We start from the raw sequence: 21,297 nt of genomic DNA on the forward strand, positions 1-21,297 counted from the left end.
CGTGCGATTCCCTTTTGCGAGCGATTCCCATATGCGTGCGATTCCCTTTTGCGAGCGATTCCTACTTGCGTGCGATTCCCTTTTGCGAGCGATTCGTACTTGCGTGCGATTCCCATATGCGTGCGATTTCCTTTTGCGTGCGATTTTTACTTGCGTGCGATTCCCATATGCGTGCGATTTTCTTTTGCGAGCGATTCCTACTTGCGTGCGATTCCCATATGCGAGTGATGATTCTATGCGTGCGATTCCTACTTGCGTGCGATTCCCATATGCGAGCGATTCCCGAGGTTTTTTAGTGGGTTCGATTCCCACACTACCCTGATCTTTTTTCTGGGATATGGTGATCCCTCAGAAGAGATCAGGGTGTGCGCGGGCATTTTTCCTCGTAAAAAAAAAAAAAAAAAAAATTGCGGTTGTTTTATTTATGTGTAAAGGTTGTAGAAGTATATGTGGTGCAGCAGAAGCATATGTGCAATACGTGCATGCATTTTATGCACGATTGTGGTGGATGTAGTAGGTTTTAGTCGGTCGTGCACTATTCGAATGCGTGCATAAGGAGTACATATACGTACGCTCATGTGTAGTTGCGCATTCAGTTTATTGTGTGCGTGAAATAAGTATCTAATTTAAGAGTATGTTACTTAGAGGTTTTTTAGATCGGATATGTTACGTGACATATCAGTCACCTAGTCATGATGATAAGTTTTGTCTGTTCGCTTTCTTTGTAACGGTCTATTTTACAAATTTTGAAATATCGAGCATACAAGTTTAATATATTTCGTGGTTTAAAAGATAGTGATATATATGTAATAAAGATACACACATTGGAAATGCAAGGTGAAGTAATATAAATGTTTTTTTACAATAAGATTTTATAACAGGTAGTCTCAAAGTTTTCATTGAAAAGTAAAAAAGAAATAGGAAAGTTTGTATGTTTGGTGATAGTAAAATTAAAATTTTGAACAGTATGTTATATATCGAGAAAAAATGAATTTACCTAATTAGTTAGATTGTGAAAGTCACTTGTTCTCGATGTTTCAAATTCCATTAAAGCGACAGTTTTAGTTACCCTGTGTTCGTCAAAATTGACGCTTGAAGTGCGCCAGAAATTGCAAAGCTTTAGAATATCGTCATTATTGTGCGAAAGATAATAGACCTTAACTTTGTTTATTATCTTTAGTGTTTATTATATTATCTATTTTTTTCGTGTGTAGTATATTGTTTAGTTTGTTATATATATTTATTTGGTATTTTCTTTTCGTGTTTATTATAGTATCTATATCTTTTCGTGGTTAATTTTTTTTTGAGTTTGTATTTCAGCAGAGAGAAGACTGCGGAGAGCGGCTAGGGTCATTCATTCATGTCGTTGGACGTCACGCACACGGACACGGTTTCGTTTGTGTGTGTGCCTCCATCACCGATGCTCTTGATGGTTGGCAGTTCTAATTATCGACAGTAAAGTTCATGTAGCACGGATTCAAATTGAATGATAATGATCTTATCACAGACTCTAACCGAGATACATTTTTATCGTATGCGCCTGAAAGTGGAACTCGTTTCGTAGTTCTCGAGTTTCCACGCAAAGTGGAAGTCGGCGCTGAAAGTAGCGGCTGGAAACCGTCGTAAAAGCAACAATGGCATGGCCGCTCTTAGTCTTCTCTCTGCTCAGACTTCTCTCTGGCAAAAGTAAAGAAGTTCACTAGATTTTGTATGAGGTCATAGATGTCTAGTGTATTTTGAACGATCATCCATATTTGTTGCGCGTTCAGCAGAACAAGCTGCTTTCTAGCAATTGAACGTGATTGGGCTCATCCAGAAGCACGACCGCTCTGGATGCACCCATTGGTTCTTACATAGACAAGATGACAACTCAGCAATCGTTTTGCTGAACGCTTACCTGAGATTGGACGCGTGTTCTGCACGCCATCAACGCGGCTAACCATCATCCCCGTGGCATCTGGACGCGATCTGTTGTTTTATTAAAAAATATTGGTAAGAGGTTTTTAGTTTAAAAATTTTAATTTTTGACTACACAAGTGTCGTTCAACTCTGCCCTTCGGTAAACCTGATTTTTATTAACAATTATGTGCGCACTTTGCGTTAAATCGAAGGGATCGTTTACGTTACACGTGATCTGTGTGTAATGCCGGAAATTTTACGTCACGCACATTACTCGTTAAAGTAACAATATAGTTTGTAAGCGAGCTCGAAGCATTGTTATTTTTACATTTATTTTTACGGACTTGCATATTTACGTATGCTTATATATATATATAGTGTATTTCTATGTATACAAGTTTTAACCTTTAGAATACGAACTTTTAGAAGACGAACCGAGCAACACAACCGAGCGCTCTGTGAACGGCGAATGTTAAAAGTACAGTAATAAGAGTTGTAGCCGGAAGTTGCGGTAGCCTCTCGGCCATAGCGAACGTTCATTTCACACAAGCGAATATCTGTCTTTATGTCGTAGCGACGGTTTTTACAGACCGGATATATTCATTCACAGTATTCTAAAGGTTAATATTGTATAAACAATTATAGGTGATACACAATTGAGATTAACAGATGTAAATTTACAAACTTCAATATCTTACTTATTGCAGAAGATTTGCCATCATGAGTCGTTTCTTTGCAACCGGCTCAGACTCAGAGTCTGAAAGCGCATCGGAGGAGGAGCAGGTGCCAAGGGCGCCAGCAGCAACTTTTACTGTAGGTCTCACTGTACATGTGTTCTTTGGTTTTTTGTGAATCTGTAATATCGTAAACATTTATGTCGACAGTTCAGCGATGACGAAGAAGAAACAAAACGTGTTGTACGCTCTACAAAAGAAAAACGATATGAAGAGATAAGCAATTTAATTAAACTTATTAGAAATTACAAAAAGATCAAGGACATGAGCAGTATGTTGACTAGTAAGTGGCGTTTTGGTCTTGCAAAATTAAAAAACTCAAAGTTTGAATGTTTCTTTAAACATGTTTTCTTTTCAATTTTCTCTTTAGGTTTTGAAGATTTAATGCGAGCTTATCAGAAAGCTTTACCGGTTATTACTAAAGAAGAACTTGGACAAACTCCACGATTCTACATAAGATGTTTGGTAGAAATGGAGGATTTTATTAATGAGGTTTGGGAAGACAGAGAGGGACGTAAAAACATGTCCAAAAATAATTCAAAATCACTTTCAACTTTGCGTCAGAAGTTACGCAAATATAATAAGGATTTTGAATACGATATTATGAAATTCAGGGAAAATCCTGATTTGGATGATGATGAGGAAGAAGAAAAAGGTTCGATTACTGCAGGATTATCTGTCATAGATAATTCTTTAAATTTATAATTTGATCTTGAAACAATTCTTATTATTTTATAGCTGAAGAAATTATCGAATCTGAGGAAGAAGAGGACAGTGCGGTAGCTTTCAAGAAAGCAGGATCGGAAGCTAGTGAACCCGATGTTGCTAAGTTTAAGGTCTTTTATCATATATTGCTTATTAATAACATTAAAACTAACTGAACTTTTTAGTGGTTCAGAAACTTCAACAAATTGGCCCGATTTTTTTTCGTCACGTTTCTTTATATTACGTTACAGAAAGGTGCGACTGACGGTGAGGACGGCAGTGAGAGCGATTCTGATTGGGGCAGTGATTCCGAGAGTGAGAGCACAAGTAGCGACGACGAGGGACAGTATCAAAACATTCGTGAACGTTACATCAAAAAGTACAATCAATTTATACATTGCGATAAAAAAAGTGTCTTTTTTAAAAAAAACGGTATTTATATATATAATGTGATAAAATGTGTCAATTAGAGATAGACCCACAGCCCAGGAAGACGATGAAGATAAGGCTAAGAGGAAAGAACAGCGTAAAGAGCGAAAAGAAAAAGAGCGGAAGAAGAAACGCGATGAAGACGACGGCGAGGGAGAATGGGAAACGGTGAAAGGCGGCGTGGCGATACCGTCCGAAAAGCCGAAGATGTTCGCGAAAGACGCGGAGATCAACATTCCCGCGGTCAACAAGAAACTTTCCGAAATTATTGCGGCGCGCGGTAAGAAACGTACGGACAGACGCGAGCAGATCGAGTTGTTGCACGAGTTGCAGTCGATAGCCGACGCCCACAATCTTGGCTCGGCCATGGCCGTGAAGATCAAGTTTTCCATTGTGTCTTCCATATTCGATTATAATCCGAAAGTTTCCGACGCTATGAAGCCCGAGTATTGGTCCAAGTACGTATTTATTATTGATATGATAGATAACAAGCTTTTCCAACACACAAGACAATATTTATTTAAAAAACGTTAGATAAATGTTAAATGGACTCTAATTTGTTTCTAGAATATTGGAACGCATTACCGAGATGCTGGATATGCTGTTAGGAAACACCGATATGGTGATAGCGGAAACAATCGTGGAAGAAATGGAGGAGTTCGAAGTACCGCCTTATAAAATACACGGTTGCGTGTTAACATTGGTGGAGCGTCTTGACGAGGAGTTCACGAAATTATTGAAGGAATGCGATCCGCATAGCAACGACTATGTAGAAAGGTAACACGCGTGTTTTAAACAAATTTACGAATGATCGTGATTTGACTGTTGAATTCACGCGCAATGAAATTTCTGCCTGTCAAAGGTTAAAGGATGAGAAACAAGTTGCTGCCATAATTGACAAGGTACAAGAGTATTTGGAAAGGCAAGGAACCGTTTCCGAACTATGCCGCGTGTATCTACGCAAAATAGAACATTTGTATTACAAATTTGATCCGAATGTTCTCAAACAGAAGGAAGTAAGTTTTATCCACAAAGTACACGCGAGTGTGCAAAAAGATATTTCTTTGATTTTACATATTTGTCAAATGTACGCATTAGGGTGAACTAGGACCAGACGCGGTCACGTCGGTGCAAGTTATGGAGAAATTGTGCAAATACGTTTACGCGCACGACAATACCGATCGACTGAGAACACGCGCGATTCTCTCGCATATTTATCACCACGCGCTTCATGACAATTGGTTCCAAGCTCGCGACTTGATTCTGATGTCGCATCTTCAAGAAACCATTCAGCATTCCGATCCGGCTACACAGGTCTCAAATCTGCAGACAAATTTATCTTATTTAAAAAAAACACAGAATTAACCGTCGCGTCGTTTTAGATTTTGTACAATCGCACGATAGCTCATCTAGGGTTGTGCGCGTTCCGTCACGCGAATATAAAAGATGCTCACAATTGCCTGGTCGATCTGATGATGACCGGTAAAGTGAAAGAGCTCTTGGCGCAAGGTTTGCTGCCTCAGCGCCAGCACGAGCGGAGCAAGGAGCAAGAAAAGATAGAGAGACAGAGGCAAATGCCGTTCCACACGCATATTAATCTGGAACTTTTGGAATGTGTATATCTAGTCTCAGCTATGCTCATCGAAATTCCATACATGGCTGGTACATTTTACGTTTTTGACACAATTTTTTTTTATGTATATACATTCAATATTTTTCGCTTGTCAAGTTACTTCAGAGATTGTTACATGTTCAATTCTCTAGCGCACGAATTTGACGCAAGACGAAGAATGATTTCTAAGACGTTCTATCAACAACTAAGATCCAGCGAACGTCAGTCACTGGTAGGCCCGCCCGAATCCATGAGGGAGCACGTTGTGGCCGCCGCTAAAGCTATGCGAAATGGCAATTGGTCTGCCTGTAATTCATTTATTATCAATGAAAAGATGAACGCAAAGGTATAAAAAACAAAAGCAATAGTTTTATATTAGCAACTTTCAATAAAACTTTCAATTAAAAAAATTTAAAAAACCGAGAATGCAAGATAACAATCACTTGAAATATACGATAGGTGTGGGACCTATTCTATCAAGCAGATAAAGTGCGCGCTATGCTAACGCGATTGATCAAAGAGGAAGCTCTGCGAACGTATCTGTTCACGTACTCGCACGTTTACGACTCGATCTCGATGCCGAAACTGGCTGACATGTTTCAGTTGAAGCGACCAGTAGTTCATTCCATTATTAGCAAAATGATAATCAATGAAGAGCTTATGGTACGGTCGTATTATGTGTAAATGATGAAAAAGAAATGAATCTAATCTATAACTTCATGCGCTATTTTATAATTTTTGTTTACAAAAAATTCAGGCATCTTTAGACGATCCAACAGGAACTGTGGTTATGCACCGAAGCGAACCGAGTCGCCTTCAATCTTTGGCTCTGCAACTCACTGATAAAGTAAACAACTTTGTTGATTCGAACGAACGCATCTTTGAAATGAAACAAGGTAACGTATATCTTCTATGTACTTGTTTACATGATAGAGTGCAATACAGCGTGATTTGTTTTATAATAAAAAAAAAAAAAAAAAAAAAAATACAAATTCTTTTTTTCAGGTAACTTCTTCTCGAGAGGTAACCAAGGTAATTTCCGCGACCGTCAAAATTACAATCGACAAGGACAGGACTGGGGTCGGCAGAGGCGCGACCGTGACCGCGATCGCGATCGCGATCGTAATCGCGAAGAGAATCGAAATTATTAAATAAAGAAAAGTATTACTTATTGAACTGTAATCAGTGTTGACACGCATCTGTAAACATATAATATTAATTATATACTGATATACGATATTGGTATACAATTTTCTCTATATGCGCAATATTCGCGTATTATATTTGCACGTGTAAATAAGTAAAAAACAAAACATTTCTTATCCTAATATATAAGAAAATGAAAGCATATTTTATTCTCGAGAGAGAGATTCTTTATGTTTCTTTTTGCCTTTTTTACTACATACAAAAAATGCATAAAAAGCGTATCTTTCAAACTATATATAGGAGTATGATATGTGAAGAAAAGACATTCTCTTCTTGCAATTCAAAATAAAAATGGATTTATTACATATAATAAATCGTGTGTGTATATTTACATAATTTTATTATGTCGGTTTATCATAAATGACATTATACAAACAAGTAATTTTATGTAAATTCTCTTCTAATGAAATAACGTTATAAAAAGTTCTGATTCCCTCGCAAACATGGTTTTATAATATGTATATATAAAAGATTCAACTGTTTTTTTTTTTTTTTTTGTAAGTAGATATATATATATATGATAAGAAACTGCACAGTTCTGTTTTCGAATCAGAAATTGCTCTATAGATGAGAGTGAGACGGTCGATTAAAAATAAATTTCGTTTTTACCGCGCACATATACATATGATTATAAAATACATTCAATCTATATATACAATTTTTGTGGTCAATAGACGATAAAACGTGTGATATAAATAAATTATAAAGTGTACAAAATTTATATAAAAGAGTTAACTTCCAATTTATAAATCCATCGAAGTTGTGTGTTGAAATTTTTTCAATATTTTAACACTGTTAAAAAATATACACAAATATATGTATATAATTTAAAAATTTTGTAGCATATTTGCGTATCTTTTTTCTACTATTTACCGTTATGCAGATTGCTGTACATAGGCGTCTTTTTTTTTTTTTTTTTTTTAGATAATCGTGTATACCGTTAATCTCTTTATCTATTTCTGCTGAAGTTGACTCTCTTTCTACATGTACTTTTATTTCGTTTGATATCACAATAGGTTTAAGTGCTTATCATATATTGAAATTCGTAGAAAAAAAGAAAAAAAAATTGAACTACTAGAGATGCATAAAAACTATATAAATAAAATATTAGACTTTTATATGCCGTGAGAGAGAACAAGCGATAATTATTGCACTTGAATTGTGCAGAATGAAGAAGCTTTGATATTGTGCGCTAGCATTACGTTCCCTATGTATCTTAGTAATATATCTATGAGCATTGAGAGACTTTATGTTTCAAGGCAGTCTTTGTTAATCGTTTTACCGTACACTACCTAATGGGAACCATTCGCTGGTTTCGTTCGTCAAGTCGAGCCGTCCGAGCGGTAAACTTATACCACCTAGAAATTCATTCTCCTGTAAGGTATCGTGATTCCATATTGTCGCTTCGAGCGTTCTCTCTTTGATAACTTCCAACGGCATTCTGTACTCCAACTGGTGCAAAAAAAAATTGTGTTAACTAATGCGTCGTTTTTTTTTTTTTGTTTTGTAATAAATCCGAGAAACTCTATTTTACCATCTCCATGAATGACGGATGACAATTCTTCTTTATCACTTTTGTCTTCCGTTTTGTTGCCTTTGTGGGGTCAGGTTTGAGATACACCTTCACGTATGTATTAGGCTCTTGAGCGTTGGCCACCTTAGGCAGTGCTCGGGCGTGACAAACCATGACAGACAGAGTGCCGCGGGTATAATGAAGAGACAACTTGATCTGACCACTCTGTACGTTCTCTCTGACTCTTTTCTCGGCCCACCAATTATTTCCAACTATCGCACACGAATATTATACGATTACTCGTATAATCGACTTCGTTATCACTTGCATAAATACTCGAAAAAAAAAAAAAAAAAAAAAACTAAGCATTTAACGAGACAAACCTACATGTCGCACAAATACAAATTGTGTCGAAGCGCGAAAAACACGCTTTTTCGTGCAATTTTTAAAAAGAATTAAACTGTGCGTGTTTGTACCTTTGACTTTACGTAGATGAATATCGGGATTTTGCTGATCGCGTAACAGCGGATGGAAGAAAGTGTACACGAGATCGCTCTGGGATATCTCCGATGCCATCTTAAACAGACTCACAAGGAACTTCTCTATGTCCGAGCGCCGTTTATCGGCCACCTGTTTGATGTTGGAGCGTCCCACGCTTATGCCGCTCGGTAAACTGCGGAAACAAGAAAAAGTTACGTATATTTCTGAGAGAAGCACGCCGATTAACGGAACCGTTCTCCGTAATCATAAACATCCCTATTCGCATTCCCACTCGCATTCCCCCTCCCGAAGGATTAATGTATATATTTTTCCTTCTTCCTCTCACAACACATTGCCCGATAAGGTGTAATTACATCCACGTATGTTACCACTAGTAGTCGACGCATGAAGCAGATAGTAGAAAATATTGTGTCGAAGACAGAAGAAGATAAAAAATCAATTCGAAAAAGTTTTTAATGTGAGAAGAAGAAACGCTAATTAATTAATTTTGTTTCCTCGCGATATATTTGTGTCAAACAAATTTTACGCTCGCTATAATTAATGAGTGACTAAGATCGTTAAATATAAGGTCTGAGTAATATATATCGGATAATCTGAAGATAACACGTATCAAAAGGTGCGACATTTGTGCGCGTCGAGAGTATTTTGTGTTTGAAGATCTCTTCTTGCGTGACTGAGATACATGCCGGTATTCTTAGAGCGTATCGCGAAAAGTTTCTGTTTCGAATTGGATTCGAAGAAAGAGACGCGATCGTTTGCTTCTTCAACTCTGTGTGTTGTGATTTATTTATTTTTCGTGATTTAAAGTTTTTTTCGGTTAAAAAGAGAAAAAAAAAAATAAGAGTGACAGTTCGTTTTCCCAACAATCGCACAGAGTGAGTACAAATCACATTTCTTTGGTAGTGTAGTAATTTATATAAGAAATCTATTATTTTCGTAGACACACTTTTTGTTTATAAGAATTAAATAGGTAATTGATATTACAAGAAAAAAATACATAATACATTATTACATTATTTAAGATGTACATTGTACATTTGTTATGTAAATATGTTATTCAATATATAATTATTTCACTACGAAGCAACATCTTATCAATCAAATACAACCACAAGTGGTTGTATTTTCGTAAACAGTAATAAACAAAATTAAAAAAAAATTTCTTTTACAATATACATTTGGACTGTAATATTCTTAATATTATCAGCAAAGTGCGATAATATTGTGTTATCTGCAGAGATAATTAAGGAATTTATTTAAAATTGTTCGAATTGTTAAATGTAAAATAATCTGTTTTTTTTCTTCAAGGTCTAAAGATCTCTCGGAAGAAAATGGGTCTAAAGTCGTTTCGAGCACGTCTGTCGATGAACAACAAGAAGTCAAAAGTTCCGGAACTGACGGGCTTGTATCGGAGAGTCTCGTATTCCGAATCGGACGTGTCAACAATACAGAAGAACGCGCCTCTTTTCAGAAGAAATATCTTGGCAAAGGAAATTCATAATAATAACGAAACATCGCAAAACGACAGCTCGAAATCAGACGTTACGGATAAATTGTCGTCGTCGACGATTAACGAAATGGAAGAACGTGCTAACCAGACGGTCGAAAATGCGAAACTTTCCATCGATGATTCGAACGCACTTGAACAATCATTGACAGACGATAAGGAATTGAACAAAATAAATGAGAATCAAGACGATCACGCATCAGATACAAAGAATCGTATCTCTTCGGACAACGAGATGCTAATTTAACAAGAGAGAGAAATATTGAAGAAAAAAACTCCTAAGATATTTCGAACTTTGAAAATGAAGAGAAATGTGTTTGTGTCTCTCTTTCTTTGTTCAAATACTTTTTTGTAATGTGCATACTCTATCCTGTATTTTTACACAGCAAATAACACATGGTCCACACATATTACATATGTTCGTGTGTGTAAAGAATAATTTAGTATAAAAATGTACTAATAATCTATATTTATTTTGTAGCAAAAAAAGTATTTTTAGAGAAACATATATATATATATATAACTTATAATTTATATATTAATAATAAGAATTATTTGAGGTTCCTTACAAAAAGCATTTTGTAAAAAAGAAAATAATGATACTCAAACAACAGAGGGAGAAAGAATGCGCGTGCAACTACGCGCGTAATGTTTATTACCTGGCTACTTTAGCGAGTGGGAAGAGTATGCACAATTTCTGATAGAACTCGCAAAACTCTTTGTAAGTTCGGAACAGATACGTCGGATCCGCTTGGCCTTTTCGCTGCACCCGTAAGATGTACATGTAATACTTTTCCGGATCGTAACGCTTTTGATATCCGTAAACCTGCACGCTCGTTAACTGACCTTCCTGTTGCATTCTGTAAAACATATAATTGCAAAACTACAACACTTATCGTATATATCTTATATTGCAAAATGGAATTTCGCGTGACGCGAAAATCGTGTATTGCGAGACATTTTATCAATATAAAAGAACTCACGTGTATGTGCGCGGAATGAAGGACAACAGTTCCCCGTCGCTGTGGTCCCCGGAAAATCTGAGCTGCGCCAGATTGTGCAGAAAGAAATTGAACTGCGTGAACCAACTCTTCAGCGAGCTTTCGATCATGCGGGCGAAGGTAGCCGCCGCTTCGGGATTCGTTTGTCCGGGAAGCAGAGCCTTCTGTACGTAACTGACCGCGTCCATGGTCACTCCAGGAATACCGGACGAGGTCATCTGCGAAGTCGTGTACTCGTTCATTCTTGCCATATTCACGTGATCTTTTATCTCGATATCGTGCAGCTTTCGCGCTATAACGCTCTGTTTGTGCAAATCACTGAGCAGATTCTTTTGCAAAATTAAATCGTCCATCGTGATCCTTTATCTCTCCCTCTCTCTCCCTCTCTCTCTCTCTCGTGTTCGTTAAAAGATACTTGTCACACGATCTTTCTGAGAATACGTGCCCGTTGACCACTTCACAACAATTTCTCAGAGCTCAGTATTTACTGCCAACGATACTTTACTCTTAACATGATTGACTCAGACTGTTTGTAGCGCAAGATATTAGAGCGAGGGCGATAATACTAATTAACTACATCGTATATAGTTTCGTGCGATAGTGGTCCGCGATAGTATACTTTCTGATAATGATACGCGGATACGACCGGTTCCGTTGTGGTTTGTTGTTTTCGTAACGTAAAATGATAGAAAATACATAACGCGTCGTAAATTCTTTTATTTCAAACGCATTCGACATCTATGTTAAAAAAAAAAAAATTTAACATTTGCATGTCTGAACTTTTTGATTTGCATTTGCCGCTAATAATTAATGCGAATAACATACGTAAGCGTATGTTAAAAAAAAATGCATATGTGCGCAATCTTTTTCCGAAATAATTTATCTTTTAGCGTATGCGTAGATTTAGATTAAAAAAGTAACTGATTTTGAAAAATGCACTGCTGGTTTTTATAAAATACTCTTAAGTGTCCCTTAATCGAAGATTGTTCGCAAGAAGTATGAGTTGCGTGTAAAAAAAATTGTTTTCCCTTTTCGCAACATAAATGATGTAAGACTTACCAATCCAAACAGATGAAGAATGAGATTTCCATGTTTTCGCACTATGTTAAACGCTTGGCAGCACAAATCCACGAAATAGTGAAACTTCGCCGATGGTTTATCTCCACCGTTTATAACATACGCCATATCCGACGTCAAGACAAATGGCGTTCTGTCCCTAATTGAGAATTACAACCCACGAGATCACCACATACTTGTACATTACCGAAAAAAAAAAAAATAAAAATAAAAATGGATATTCGTAAATATAGTAATAAAATGTCAACACATTGCTTGCCTCTTAAAGTTTCCAAACATTTGTGCGTCACCCAGGAATTTTCCGAAGTCGATATGAAACAAATGACCGGATGTTTTCAACATAATGTTATCGTTGTGCCTGTCACAAATACCTAGGATGTAAGTGGCTACGCTGTAACCGGCGCAAGACGCGGTGAAATTTTCAACCGCTCTCTCGTACTCAAGCTCCGACGGATTGTGCTTCTGCAACCATTCTGCGATCGGTCGGTCTTTAAATGACCCGGTCAGTCCAAACTCGACTTGGATCTTTCGCAACGTCTCGGCGTTCGTGACCATTTCTATCATTCCGCGTTTGTGTCCGGTTGGCACACAGGCGAAGGTAACCATTTTTAAGTCAAGACCTTCCTTCAACCAGAGTTTGTCCATAATGCGTACCATTTGAAGAGTCAACATATCCTGCTGCAAGTCATCACCAACCTGGAAAAGAAAGTCCGAACATTTTGTTTGCTAAAAAATTTCGCGCGAGATGGAAAAATTACTTCGGGGGAAACGTACCTTGAAGATCGCCGGACATATAACGTTGTCGCAGCTGATGAAGTTAATTTTCAACGGGAGAGTGAACGACGGGAAGTAAGAACAAGTTTGTACATTGATGCCGAACACCAGTTTACTGGGAGACAACGGCAGACACGTACCGTTGTCCTCCATCAGCTGGCAGTGTATATTTTGTAAAGCACTTTTGAGGGTTTCCATCCGTAACGATTCTTTCGTGACTTTGACACTTTCGGCCACCTCGTGCAGATTCTGCATATAAAAAAATTCTTATAATATACGACCTATTTGAAGTAAAACTGTAACACATGAGAATTAAAACGTACTTTAACTAGCAATTGTTGAGTGAGGAAACTTTTTCTCAACGCGTCTCCAATCACTGCCAACAATGCTCTTAGCATTAATTGTAATCTTCGATGATAACGAGCACAGCTGATAGCTTTGTCATCTTCCGCGGCAATTTCCGAAGAATTCTAAGAAACAAATACATTACATACAATATATGTATAAAACTAATATTTTGTTATAAATAGCACTTTCGGTATAGGTGCGCGCGAGCAATGTAATTAGTACAATGCTAATCACCGAACCTGTACCTGGGGACTCTGTCCCGGCAGCGCTTGAGTCAACAGCCAGTAAATATGATGGGCCACTCTCGGTGAAAGTAAGGCACGCTCTAGTAGGAAACGAGTCAGAGGTGAAGCTTCGTACGTCTCATGTTTCATCGCTTGTAGAAGTTGCGGCAAATAATCGATAAGTTCGTCATTACTGAGCTCGCGAATCCACTCGACTGCTTTCTCTCTGACTTTCATGTCCGGGAAACTGTGAACAAACAAAACAACATGCCCCGAAAACGTATCTCTCACATAGGAATTAGAATAAAAATAATCTTTGTCAAGGTATATACCATGGCAAGAGTAATTGCAGAGCTTGTACCGGAGGCAGGGGACACCAAACTCTGAGCGACGCGTGTAAATCCGGTAAACACGCCCAGTCCCAACTGTGAGCAGCTAATAATACTTTAGGTAAAGCTTCAGGCCTGTCGTGCAAGTAGTGCCTTTTCTCCCACAAAATTTCTCTCTCCTCGATGGGCGGTCTAAAGAAAAAACACATATTGTCCTTTTACAGAACATCGGCACAAAATTGTGTTTTTTGTTTTTTGTGCTAAATCTGTTAAAACACCGTTTGAAACATACCTCGAGAACGTGTCTTGCTGCGTAATGTCTATTAACAATTCTTGCGTATATTGATCTAAGGAACTGAAGTCCAGCGAGTCCATGTCGTAGTCTCGCAATTCCATATCGTAATCCCGAGACTCGGTGGGAAACAACACCTTTCCACCATAATCAGGTAATTCTAATCCTATGATAGGATGAGTGTCACCGCGCGGATGAATTCCAGGCGCCGGCGCCGGACCTAATCTTTTGTCTGCGATGGCCGGCCAAAGAGACAGAAAAAAACTGCCTTGGCTCATAACGCTACAATTCGAACAGAGTGAACGATGTGAAGGAAATGTATATTGAAGATAAAAGAGAGCTAAGTAAGGAAACCATTTTTGAGAGATGCGGTATAATTTTGTTACATGTGTTACACTTACCCATCGTAATTGAAGAACTGTATAGCTCCCCATCCGAGTTCTTCTTTTTGCATCGCGTTCTCTGAGGACGAGTTTGATTCGTGCTCGGCTGGTTGCAAGGTACGACCGTAAAGAACTAACACAAGTCTGGCTTCTCTCGGCAATTGACACACACTTGTTCCGTGAAATTCCAACCTGATTTTTTTTTAAATTCGCGTAATTTTCATCATCATTGGTTTCCGATTAAACATGGGGAAAAATCTAAGATATGTCATTTTCACTTGGCTTACCACGAATTGAAGAGAATTCTCGGATAAAGGTTCGAGCTCACTGTCATGGGTTCCGAGACGACTGTGTGTCCCACCGGTCTGGTACCGTGAAAGATTTGAGCTGCCACTATGTAATCGTCGTGCTTCCACATTGTCGGTAGTCTGTGCAGAGATCCAACGCGTACCAAAATAGTGTCGATTACTTCTGACGATATTAGCGTATCTGTTGAATAATAATATATTATAGAATCGCGTATATCGATTTTGCACATATAATACGAAATATTTCTTTTTTACTTGTCGAAAATTCTCCTTTGCTGCTCAGTTGGAAGTCGACTCTGAACGCGTGGCAGTACATCTCGACGAGTTCCTGAATAGCGTCGCGGATTTTGTTGCAATGAGAAGAGATCACGTCGGGAAACTTCTTTCTCAGAGTGACCACGGCGTAATCGCCGTCCTCGTGTATGATCTCGGGTTTTTTGCACTCTATGTTGGTTGTGTGAGCTTGCGGCAGAAACTTGCAACAAGCGTTCACGAAGTTGTCGATGGCTTCCGTGATCTCGAAGGTCTCGATGCTTCCCATTAAGGCACACACCGCTTTCACTGCCTGTACCACGCCGTGCGGCTGAAGCTGAGGTAGCAGAACAGAACCCTGATTTGTAGTGGCCAATTGTTGCGCTGCGCTCTCCACGCGTTCCATTTCTTTTTCAACGGTTTCTGCAATGAGTCAAATAAAACGAGAACGTCGTAATTAGCGTCGATACAAATATCTTACAAACACACGCGAGAATTCTTTCACAAATAAATACCTAGTAAAATGAGTAAGGTGTCGTACGAAATAGGATGTGCGGGTTCGTTCGGTAAGATATCCTCCAATCTTAAACACTGATCGCGATTATCATCTTGCAGCTAGAAAATAAAACAAGTGGTTGGGTACAAACGACTCTTTTTTTTTACACAAAACTGAAATGATACTGACTGTTCGAGAAATGGATTGTTTAATTTGTGCTCTGTTTATTATAGCTAATTCGATGTCCTTCTCTAACTTAATGCACTGATGTACGTATTCGTACTGTGCCAAGGTTGTGTTAGGCGCAAGATATTCAGCAAGTCCCCACACTCTCAAACAATATTTTTCTACGTTCACCGTATCTTCATCCTCTAGAGAACAGGCAACGTTCAAGATAACGTGCTCGACGCTACAATTCACTGAAAAAACACAAATGTTCAACGAATGTGATGATGTAACACGCGCAACACAGAAGTAATTTTTACGATAAATTCTCTCTTTAACTTACCGTTGCAAGTGAAAGAAATAGAAGGAACATCTTTGTCGTTAGGTAATTGCGGATAAACTACTAATTTTATACTTGTGCCGTCGGGATACAAATTCTCCATCATCGGACTGACAACGTATCCGATATTCGTATTGGGATTATTGAATGGAAATTCGTCTAAAGTGTGAGATTTTTAATTAAATCAAATTACATAGAGAAAATAAAGAGAAATTGTCAAAAATATATACGTAACAAATATTTGTTTACTAACGTCGTATGGACTTGATCATTTCGTGAAATGCCTTCAGATCACAGTCGTGCAACGACGATCTAGTTTTTTTGACTGTTACATTTTCATACAACCGTGTTTGTCGTTTTTGCTGAAGATAACGTTAAAACAATGTGAACAATTATTTTACACCTAAACAAACAAAGAGAAGAGAAACACGTTTCTTTTTCATCAGAACTTACTCGGCGATCTAAAGAGGTCTTTCGTCTTTCTATGGTATTCCATGCGGATGAATTTCGCGGAGGCAGCGGAGGTGGTGCGGCTGGTGACACAGCTGGCGACTTCGCCGACTTTTCCACAGCAGCATAAACCGGATCGGAATTAACGCTTTCATTTGTGCTGTACATGTAATCAAACGGATCGAACGGATCGTATACACTGCCGCTAACTTGCGATTGCGTATCTGTAAAATAATCAAAACGCGATAATAGGCGATAATATTTTTATCCATTTACAATTTTTGCACATACAACTAGTCAAGACTTTGTCATTTTCTACACTACGATGTTATTTAACTTATCGAGAAACTATATTAGATGATTCTCTGTGAACGCGTAAATTTCAACTTTCATTTTTGATAAAAAAAATAATTATTATTAAACTAACGGATAGCGATGTGAATTATGTTTTTTTTTTCATACCATTTTTTATTTTTATCACCATTCGTAATATGAATACGTAACTATGCGGTATAAAAAAACTTGTCTATGTTTTTTATGTCAATATACCAACACAGGAGATTACAGTTTACGGAGATTACAAAATTAATTATTTTTTAATTATTTTAAAATGAGTAACATTTAAAATAAATGCACTTACTTATGAATAGATTGAGATGAAGAACTTGTAAGTTAAGCCCAGAAACGAACTTTTAGTACTAACCGTTCGGGAGGCAAATGACACGCGGAGTTTACTACTTAATACTTTAATATACGCGATATACATCGTCAGTTAAAATATTACGGTATTGTCAATATGCGTGTAGTTTTGACCTCTGCGCGAAAGACCTCTTTTCGTAATAGTAATATGTTTAGGAACCGTACATAAAGTCGCCGAGCATTCCGACGTTCACAAGATCGACTATTATTTATACAATTTATGAAAAATTAGGAGACATAATTTAATACTTTATTATATCGAGCCGTATGCGATATGTTACTCTTTTTCCACGTAATATATTACTTATTTTGGTACACGTAAAATTATGACTGCACAGAACTAATGATGATTTTAATAAATAAGTTAAAAAATAATAATTTGAAAAATAATTTAAAAGGCGTCTCCACGCTAAAGATAATCTCCACGGAGATTACACAATTTAATGCTAAACTTGTACAAAATTACTTATGTAATGATTTTTAAAACCTTTTATAGTTAAATAGTGTAAAAAAGAGTATTCTTTTGTTCTAATAGAACCGGTCGGGAAATAAAATTGTATTATACAAAAAAGTTATATTGAAAGAACACAAATAAATGCATGTTTTTTGAGAGAATCACCCATATATTACCGATTAACTTACCATTTTTTTGTTCTTGCGTGGAATCGCTTCCAGTCTTGATAAGCAGTGGATCAAACGCTTCCAATACGCTAACGCGAACATTCGTTTTGTCATCCACTTGATCGGAGCTATTCAAATCTATAAGATTGCTATTTGGTTTTTTTTCCATCACTTTCAGTATATTCAGTTGTTCGTCATCCATGCAGAATGACGATATTGACGGACCACTCACGGCAGGTGCAACGGTCGGTCTATAGTTCATAGGCAAGGGAGGAATCTAAAAACGGAAATAGATAATCTTTAAAAGAACGTTTCTCGATTCATTTCATCATGCATCAGTGAATGTTTCTCGCTTGAAAAACAAAAACAAAAACTAGCACTAGCGATCTAATGCAAACAACTGCATTCACTAGCAAAAGGACAAGATGTAAACCTAATTCATTGGTGTGTGATTGACAGTGTAATGTAATAGAAGGAGATAAATTGTTTTCTTTCTAGTTTTTTTTTATAAAGAGAAGTAATTATGCGCTATTGTCTAGAAAATAAACCTTTTTCAAACCTTCAAGAAATGATATACCTGCTTAAAGAAAATATGGTTAAATATAATATATTTCCATGCAGGCTGTAAAAAATACTATCTTTTAAAACTGCTTTGTAGAGTACAATGCGTACGCGTATAAATTATATCAATAAAAAAAAAAAAAAGAAAAAATAGACAAAGACCAGTTAGAATAAAGAGACTTCTATGAACATCTTCGTTACCTGTGGTGCAATATCAGGTACATTGTTGCTAACACTACTAGCTCTTGACATAACAGGACTAATTTTCGGTGTTCCTGGTGTACATGGTGCGGTGGAGGCTCGTGGACCTGGCGAAAGAGAATGATATCTGAAATCCCTGGAATGATACGACGCACCTACTGAGCTATTGCTTCGAGACACTCTTGGCTGTTTCTTCATTAGAGACGGATGGGTGTCCCATTTAGGTTCTACCGGTGCTTTTCTGTAATAAAAGAACACGTCATGTTTCATATGTGAAAAGAATAAATCTTAAAATAAGTTCAAAAATACACATAAGTGAAATAAAATTAATATAAATTATGAAGAGTTACGGAGGTGGTGGAGGTGGAGCTGAACAATATTCCACAAGATCATCTTGCTTCACGGGACTTGTGAAATTTATTAGATCAGTAGAAGAATCTCGAGTTGCTGCGGTAGTTGTGGAGTTTCTTCTACATGGTATTGGAGGCGGTGGCGCCAATATTATGTTGTTCTTTTGATTTGTGTTAATACATCCTGGTCTTGGTCGACTTCTGCCTTGAAATCTGCGCATCATTTAACAGATCATTTAACTTCACTTTGAACACACAGTTACACTTCTAGATCAATTAGTCCTGATTAAAAAAAAAAAAATATGTAATAATATAAGTAAAAATAAAAATTTCTGAATGTTGAAGAAGAAAGCAATTGACCTTTCTCCCTGGGATCCATTTGTTTCTGATGCCGCGCTGTTTGTATTGCACACATTGTTCTGCGCAACTTGCTGCACAGTGCTAAATTCAGATTGTAATTTTTGCAATCTAAATTTTTCTAGAGCCAAACTTTCCAAGCTGAGAGCCTGAGCCCGTTCCAAGTCCTCTTGAAATTGTTTCTCATGATCAATCACCGCAGTCCTCTGATTGCAGGTATTTCTACTATAGTGTGACATCTAGAGAGACAGCATTGAATGACATGCTTAATTAATTAACAAGCTCGTAATGTTGAACAACAATTATTTCTAAATTGCAACGATTGTGCACAATTGTTACACAGACGACGTGTGACGTCACACACAAATATAAACATCCAATTGTACACATAGTAGAGACGAAAACAAAAAATTATACACGTATAAACCTTCTAACCTATGTATTAAATAAAAGCCAACAAGAGAAAACAACAATTGAGAGACTTTTATTTGTTTGACAATGTGTGGACAACCACGCAGTCTCAAAAAATAAAATTCGTTCCTATAACGCGTCTATCGATTTTATTTTGTTCCGCAACAATTCACCACTATTTCACGTCAGAGACTTGGTGTCGAACTTTGGGATCTACTTTCACACTTTGCGAACCTCGACGCGCGTGCAAGCAACACGCTACTGACTGTCAGTGATGTATGTATGTTGCGTGTGCATGTTAAAATGCAAACACGCGCGCGGAGCGATAAAGTGCCAGCAGAAGCCAGCCTACGTGCGATAACGAGCGCGACGAGCGCTCTTTAAAGGGCCGCGTTATCGCTTCCGACTCGTAGCAACCGCCGCGCAGCGCTTACGAGAAACCAGCTGGCAGCCGAGGGCTCTCTTACCGTGGCATTATTTCTGGAAAGGTGTCTCGCCGACAATCACTGACAGTCGCTTTCGAAATGCGTCCTGTACTTCTGTCTTCGTTTTTCTCTTGCTCTCCGTTTCGCTTGCTCTCGCTCGAGACTGTAACGGACGATCCACCGACGCAGCTCCGTGACCGTATCAGGAAAGTAACATCCTCGTCCAGCGCTCCGTTCTTATCCGGTTTTTCGAAGAACGAAAAGAGAAGCCCCGATTACAAATGTTTCGGAGATCCGATTTCTCGTTGTCAGTCGCGTCGATGATAATACGTGAAAACAATCATTCTCACGTCGACGTATGGGAAATTCTTCACAAAGATTCTTACAAAGAGAGCGCACCGACTCGACGTGTTGTTGTCGCGCGATGACGACGGCCACAGCGAGACGGTCACGAACGGCCGAAAGGAACGGAGCGCACAATGCACAGCAGGACGGCACTGTGGCGAAAAGACGCGACCGTATCTAATTGCAGAGCGACGATGCGGTCACGTAAGAAGAAAAGAAGAAGGCCTTCGTCGTGTTCCTTGTAATTGGAAGTAGCCTACCGACAGGCGAGTGCGCGAGTGTCCGGCGCGCTCCGATCAGCCGCTCCTCCGCCTTATTTGATTACCGCCGATTCAATTTATGGAGTGCGTAGGATCGCGAACAGTTACTAGTTCCGCTTTTGTATATATGTATACACGTACGTACGTACGTACACACACACACACACATTACATACATTACACACCGTCTTCGTATGTACGAGCGCGTATATAATACGACGCATCGTTACATTGTGCTTATAGTCTATACGCCTTTCTGTTTGCGCTAGGTGATTCACAGAAGAAGCAATTTGTATTCGCACTGATCCGATTTGTTTTGTCATCTGCGTCTTCGACGAATCAATTCTCGTCAAAAGAGTTTAATTAAAAAAAAATTTAATAGGACAGAGAAAAGGAGACAGCGAATGTGTGGTGATACATCAGATGTTCGCACGTGTGTGAGTGTGTTTTACATGTAAAATTTCAAGTTCTAGTAATATCGTAACAGTTTTTTTTATTCACATAATTCTGTTATATAAATTC

General features: G+C 38.0%; 2 protein-coding genes across 8 annotated transcripts; one reads left to right on the forward strand and one right to left on the reverse strand.

Annotated features, from left to right (window-relative positions):
• The first annotated feature begins 1,886 nt into the window (after nucleotides 1–1,886).
• On the forward strand, nucleotides 1,887–7,087 carry LOC109853822 (eukaryotic translation initiation factor 3 subunit C). Of its 4 annotated transcripts, none has more exons than XM_020426303.1 (15): nucleotides 1,887–1,992; nucleotides 2,607–2,712; nucleotides 2,784–2,916; nucleotides 3,004–3,288; nucleotides 3,372–3,469; nucleotides 3,590–3,717; nucleotides 3,809–4,225; nucleotides 4,335–4,544; nucleotides 4,630–4,783; nucleotides 4,866–5,081; nucleotides 5,150–5,429; nucleotides 5,532–5,725; nucleotides 5,839–6,042; nucleotides 6,137–6,275; nucleotides 6,385–7,087. In XM_020426303.1, the coding sequence occupies exons 2-15, from the start codon at nucleotides 2,620–2,622 to the stop codon at nucleotides 6,528–6,530; spliced, it is 2,697 nt and encodes an 898-aa protein (XP_020281892.1). In that variant the 5' UTR covers nucleotides 1,887–1,992; nucleotides 2,607–2,619; the 3' UTR covers nucleotides 6,531–7,087. The 4 variants fall into 4 exon arrangements, with proteins under 4 accessions (XP_020281892.1, XP_020281895.1, XP_020281894.1 ...); XM_020426306.1 differs by lacking the exon at nucleotides 1,887–1,992 and adding an exon at nucleotides 2,164–2,196; XM_020426305.1 differs by lacking the exon at nucleotides 1,887–1,992 and adding an exon at nucleotides 2,211–2,255.
• Nucleotides 7,066–21,230, reverse strand: LOC109853821 (phosphatidylinositol 4-phosphate 3-kinase C2 domain-containing subunit beta). Of its 4 annotated transcripts, none has more exons than XM_020426301.1 (25): nucleotides 20,213–21,230; nucleotides 19,338–19,573; nucleotides 18,978–19,190; nucleotides 18,628–18,868; nucleotides 17,887–18,142; nucleotides 16,549–16,769; nucleotides 16,349–16,457; nucleotides 16,099–16,254; nucleotides 15,780–16,009; nucleotides 15,610–15,709; nucleotides 15,098–15,517; nucleotides 14,822–15,023; nucleotides 14,553–14,726; nucleotides 14,152–14,433; nucleotides 13,863–14,051; nucleotides 13,552–13,777; nucleotides 13,282–13,428; nucleotides 12,959–13,207; nucleotides 12,444–12,880; nucleotides 12,167–12,323; nucleotides 11,090–11,325; nucleotides 10,766–10,966; nucleotides 8,575–8,771; nucleotides 8,120–8,370; nucleotides 7,066–8,037 (listed from the first exon to the last, which is right to left on the reverse strand). In XM_020426301.1, the coding sequence occupies exons 2-25, from the start codon at nucleotides 19,571–19,573 to the stop codon at nucleotides 7,864–7,866; spliced, it is 5,304 nt and encodes a 1,767-aa protein (XP_020281890.1). In that variant the 5' UTR covers nucleotides 20,213–21,230; the 3' UTR covers nucleotides 7,066–7,863. The 4 variants fall into 4 exon arrangements, with proteins under 4 accessions (XP_020281890.1, XP_020281887.1, XP_020281889.1 ...); XM_020426298.1 differs by having other exon boundaries at nucleotides 13,546–13,777; XM_020426300.1 differs by lacking the exon at nucleotides 20,213–21,230 and adding an exon at nucleotides 19,770–20,183 and having other exon boundaries at nucleotides 13,546–13,777.
• Between the last annotated feature and the right edge of the window lie 67 nt (nucleotides 21,231–21,297).

This window comes from Pseudomyrmex gracilis, unplaced genomic scaffold (assembly GCF_002006095.1).
Source record: "Pseudomyrmex gracilis isolate BER0280 unplaced genomic scaffold, ASM200609v1 scaffold_55, whole genome shotgun sequence".
In the NCBI taxonomy this organism is placed as follows: domain Eukaryota; kingdom Metazoa; phylum Arthropoda; class Insecta; order Hymenoptera; family Formicidae; genus Pseudomyrmex; species Pseudomyrmex gracilis.

Bases quoted from the DNA above. Each gene is read 5' to 3' on its own strand.
- LOC109853822 (XM_020426303.1), top strand. From the start codon at position 2,620: ATGAGTCGTTTCTTTGCAACCGGCTCAGACTCAGAGTCTGAAAGCGCA. The intron at 3,718-3,808 runs GTACAATCAATT...TGTGTCAATTAG, and splicing joins CGTGAACGTTACATCAAAAA to AGATAGACCCACAGCCCAGG. The intron at 4,226-4,334 runs GTACGTATTTAT...ATTTGTTTCTAG, and splicing joins AAGCCCGAGTATTGGTCCAA to AATATTGGAACGCATTACCG.
- LOC109853821 (XM_020426298.1), bottom strand. From the start codon at position 19,573: ATGTCACACTATAGTAGAAATACCTGCAATCAGAGGACTGCGGTGATT. The intron at 19,191-19,337 runs GTCAATTGCTTT...AATGATGCGCAG, and splicing joins AATGGATCCCAGGGAGAAAG to ATTTCAAGGCAGAAGTCGAC. The intron at 14,434-14,552 runs GTAAGTGTAACA...TTCGAATTGTAG, and splicing joins CAGTTCTTCAATTACGATGG to CGTTATGAGCCAAGGCAGTT.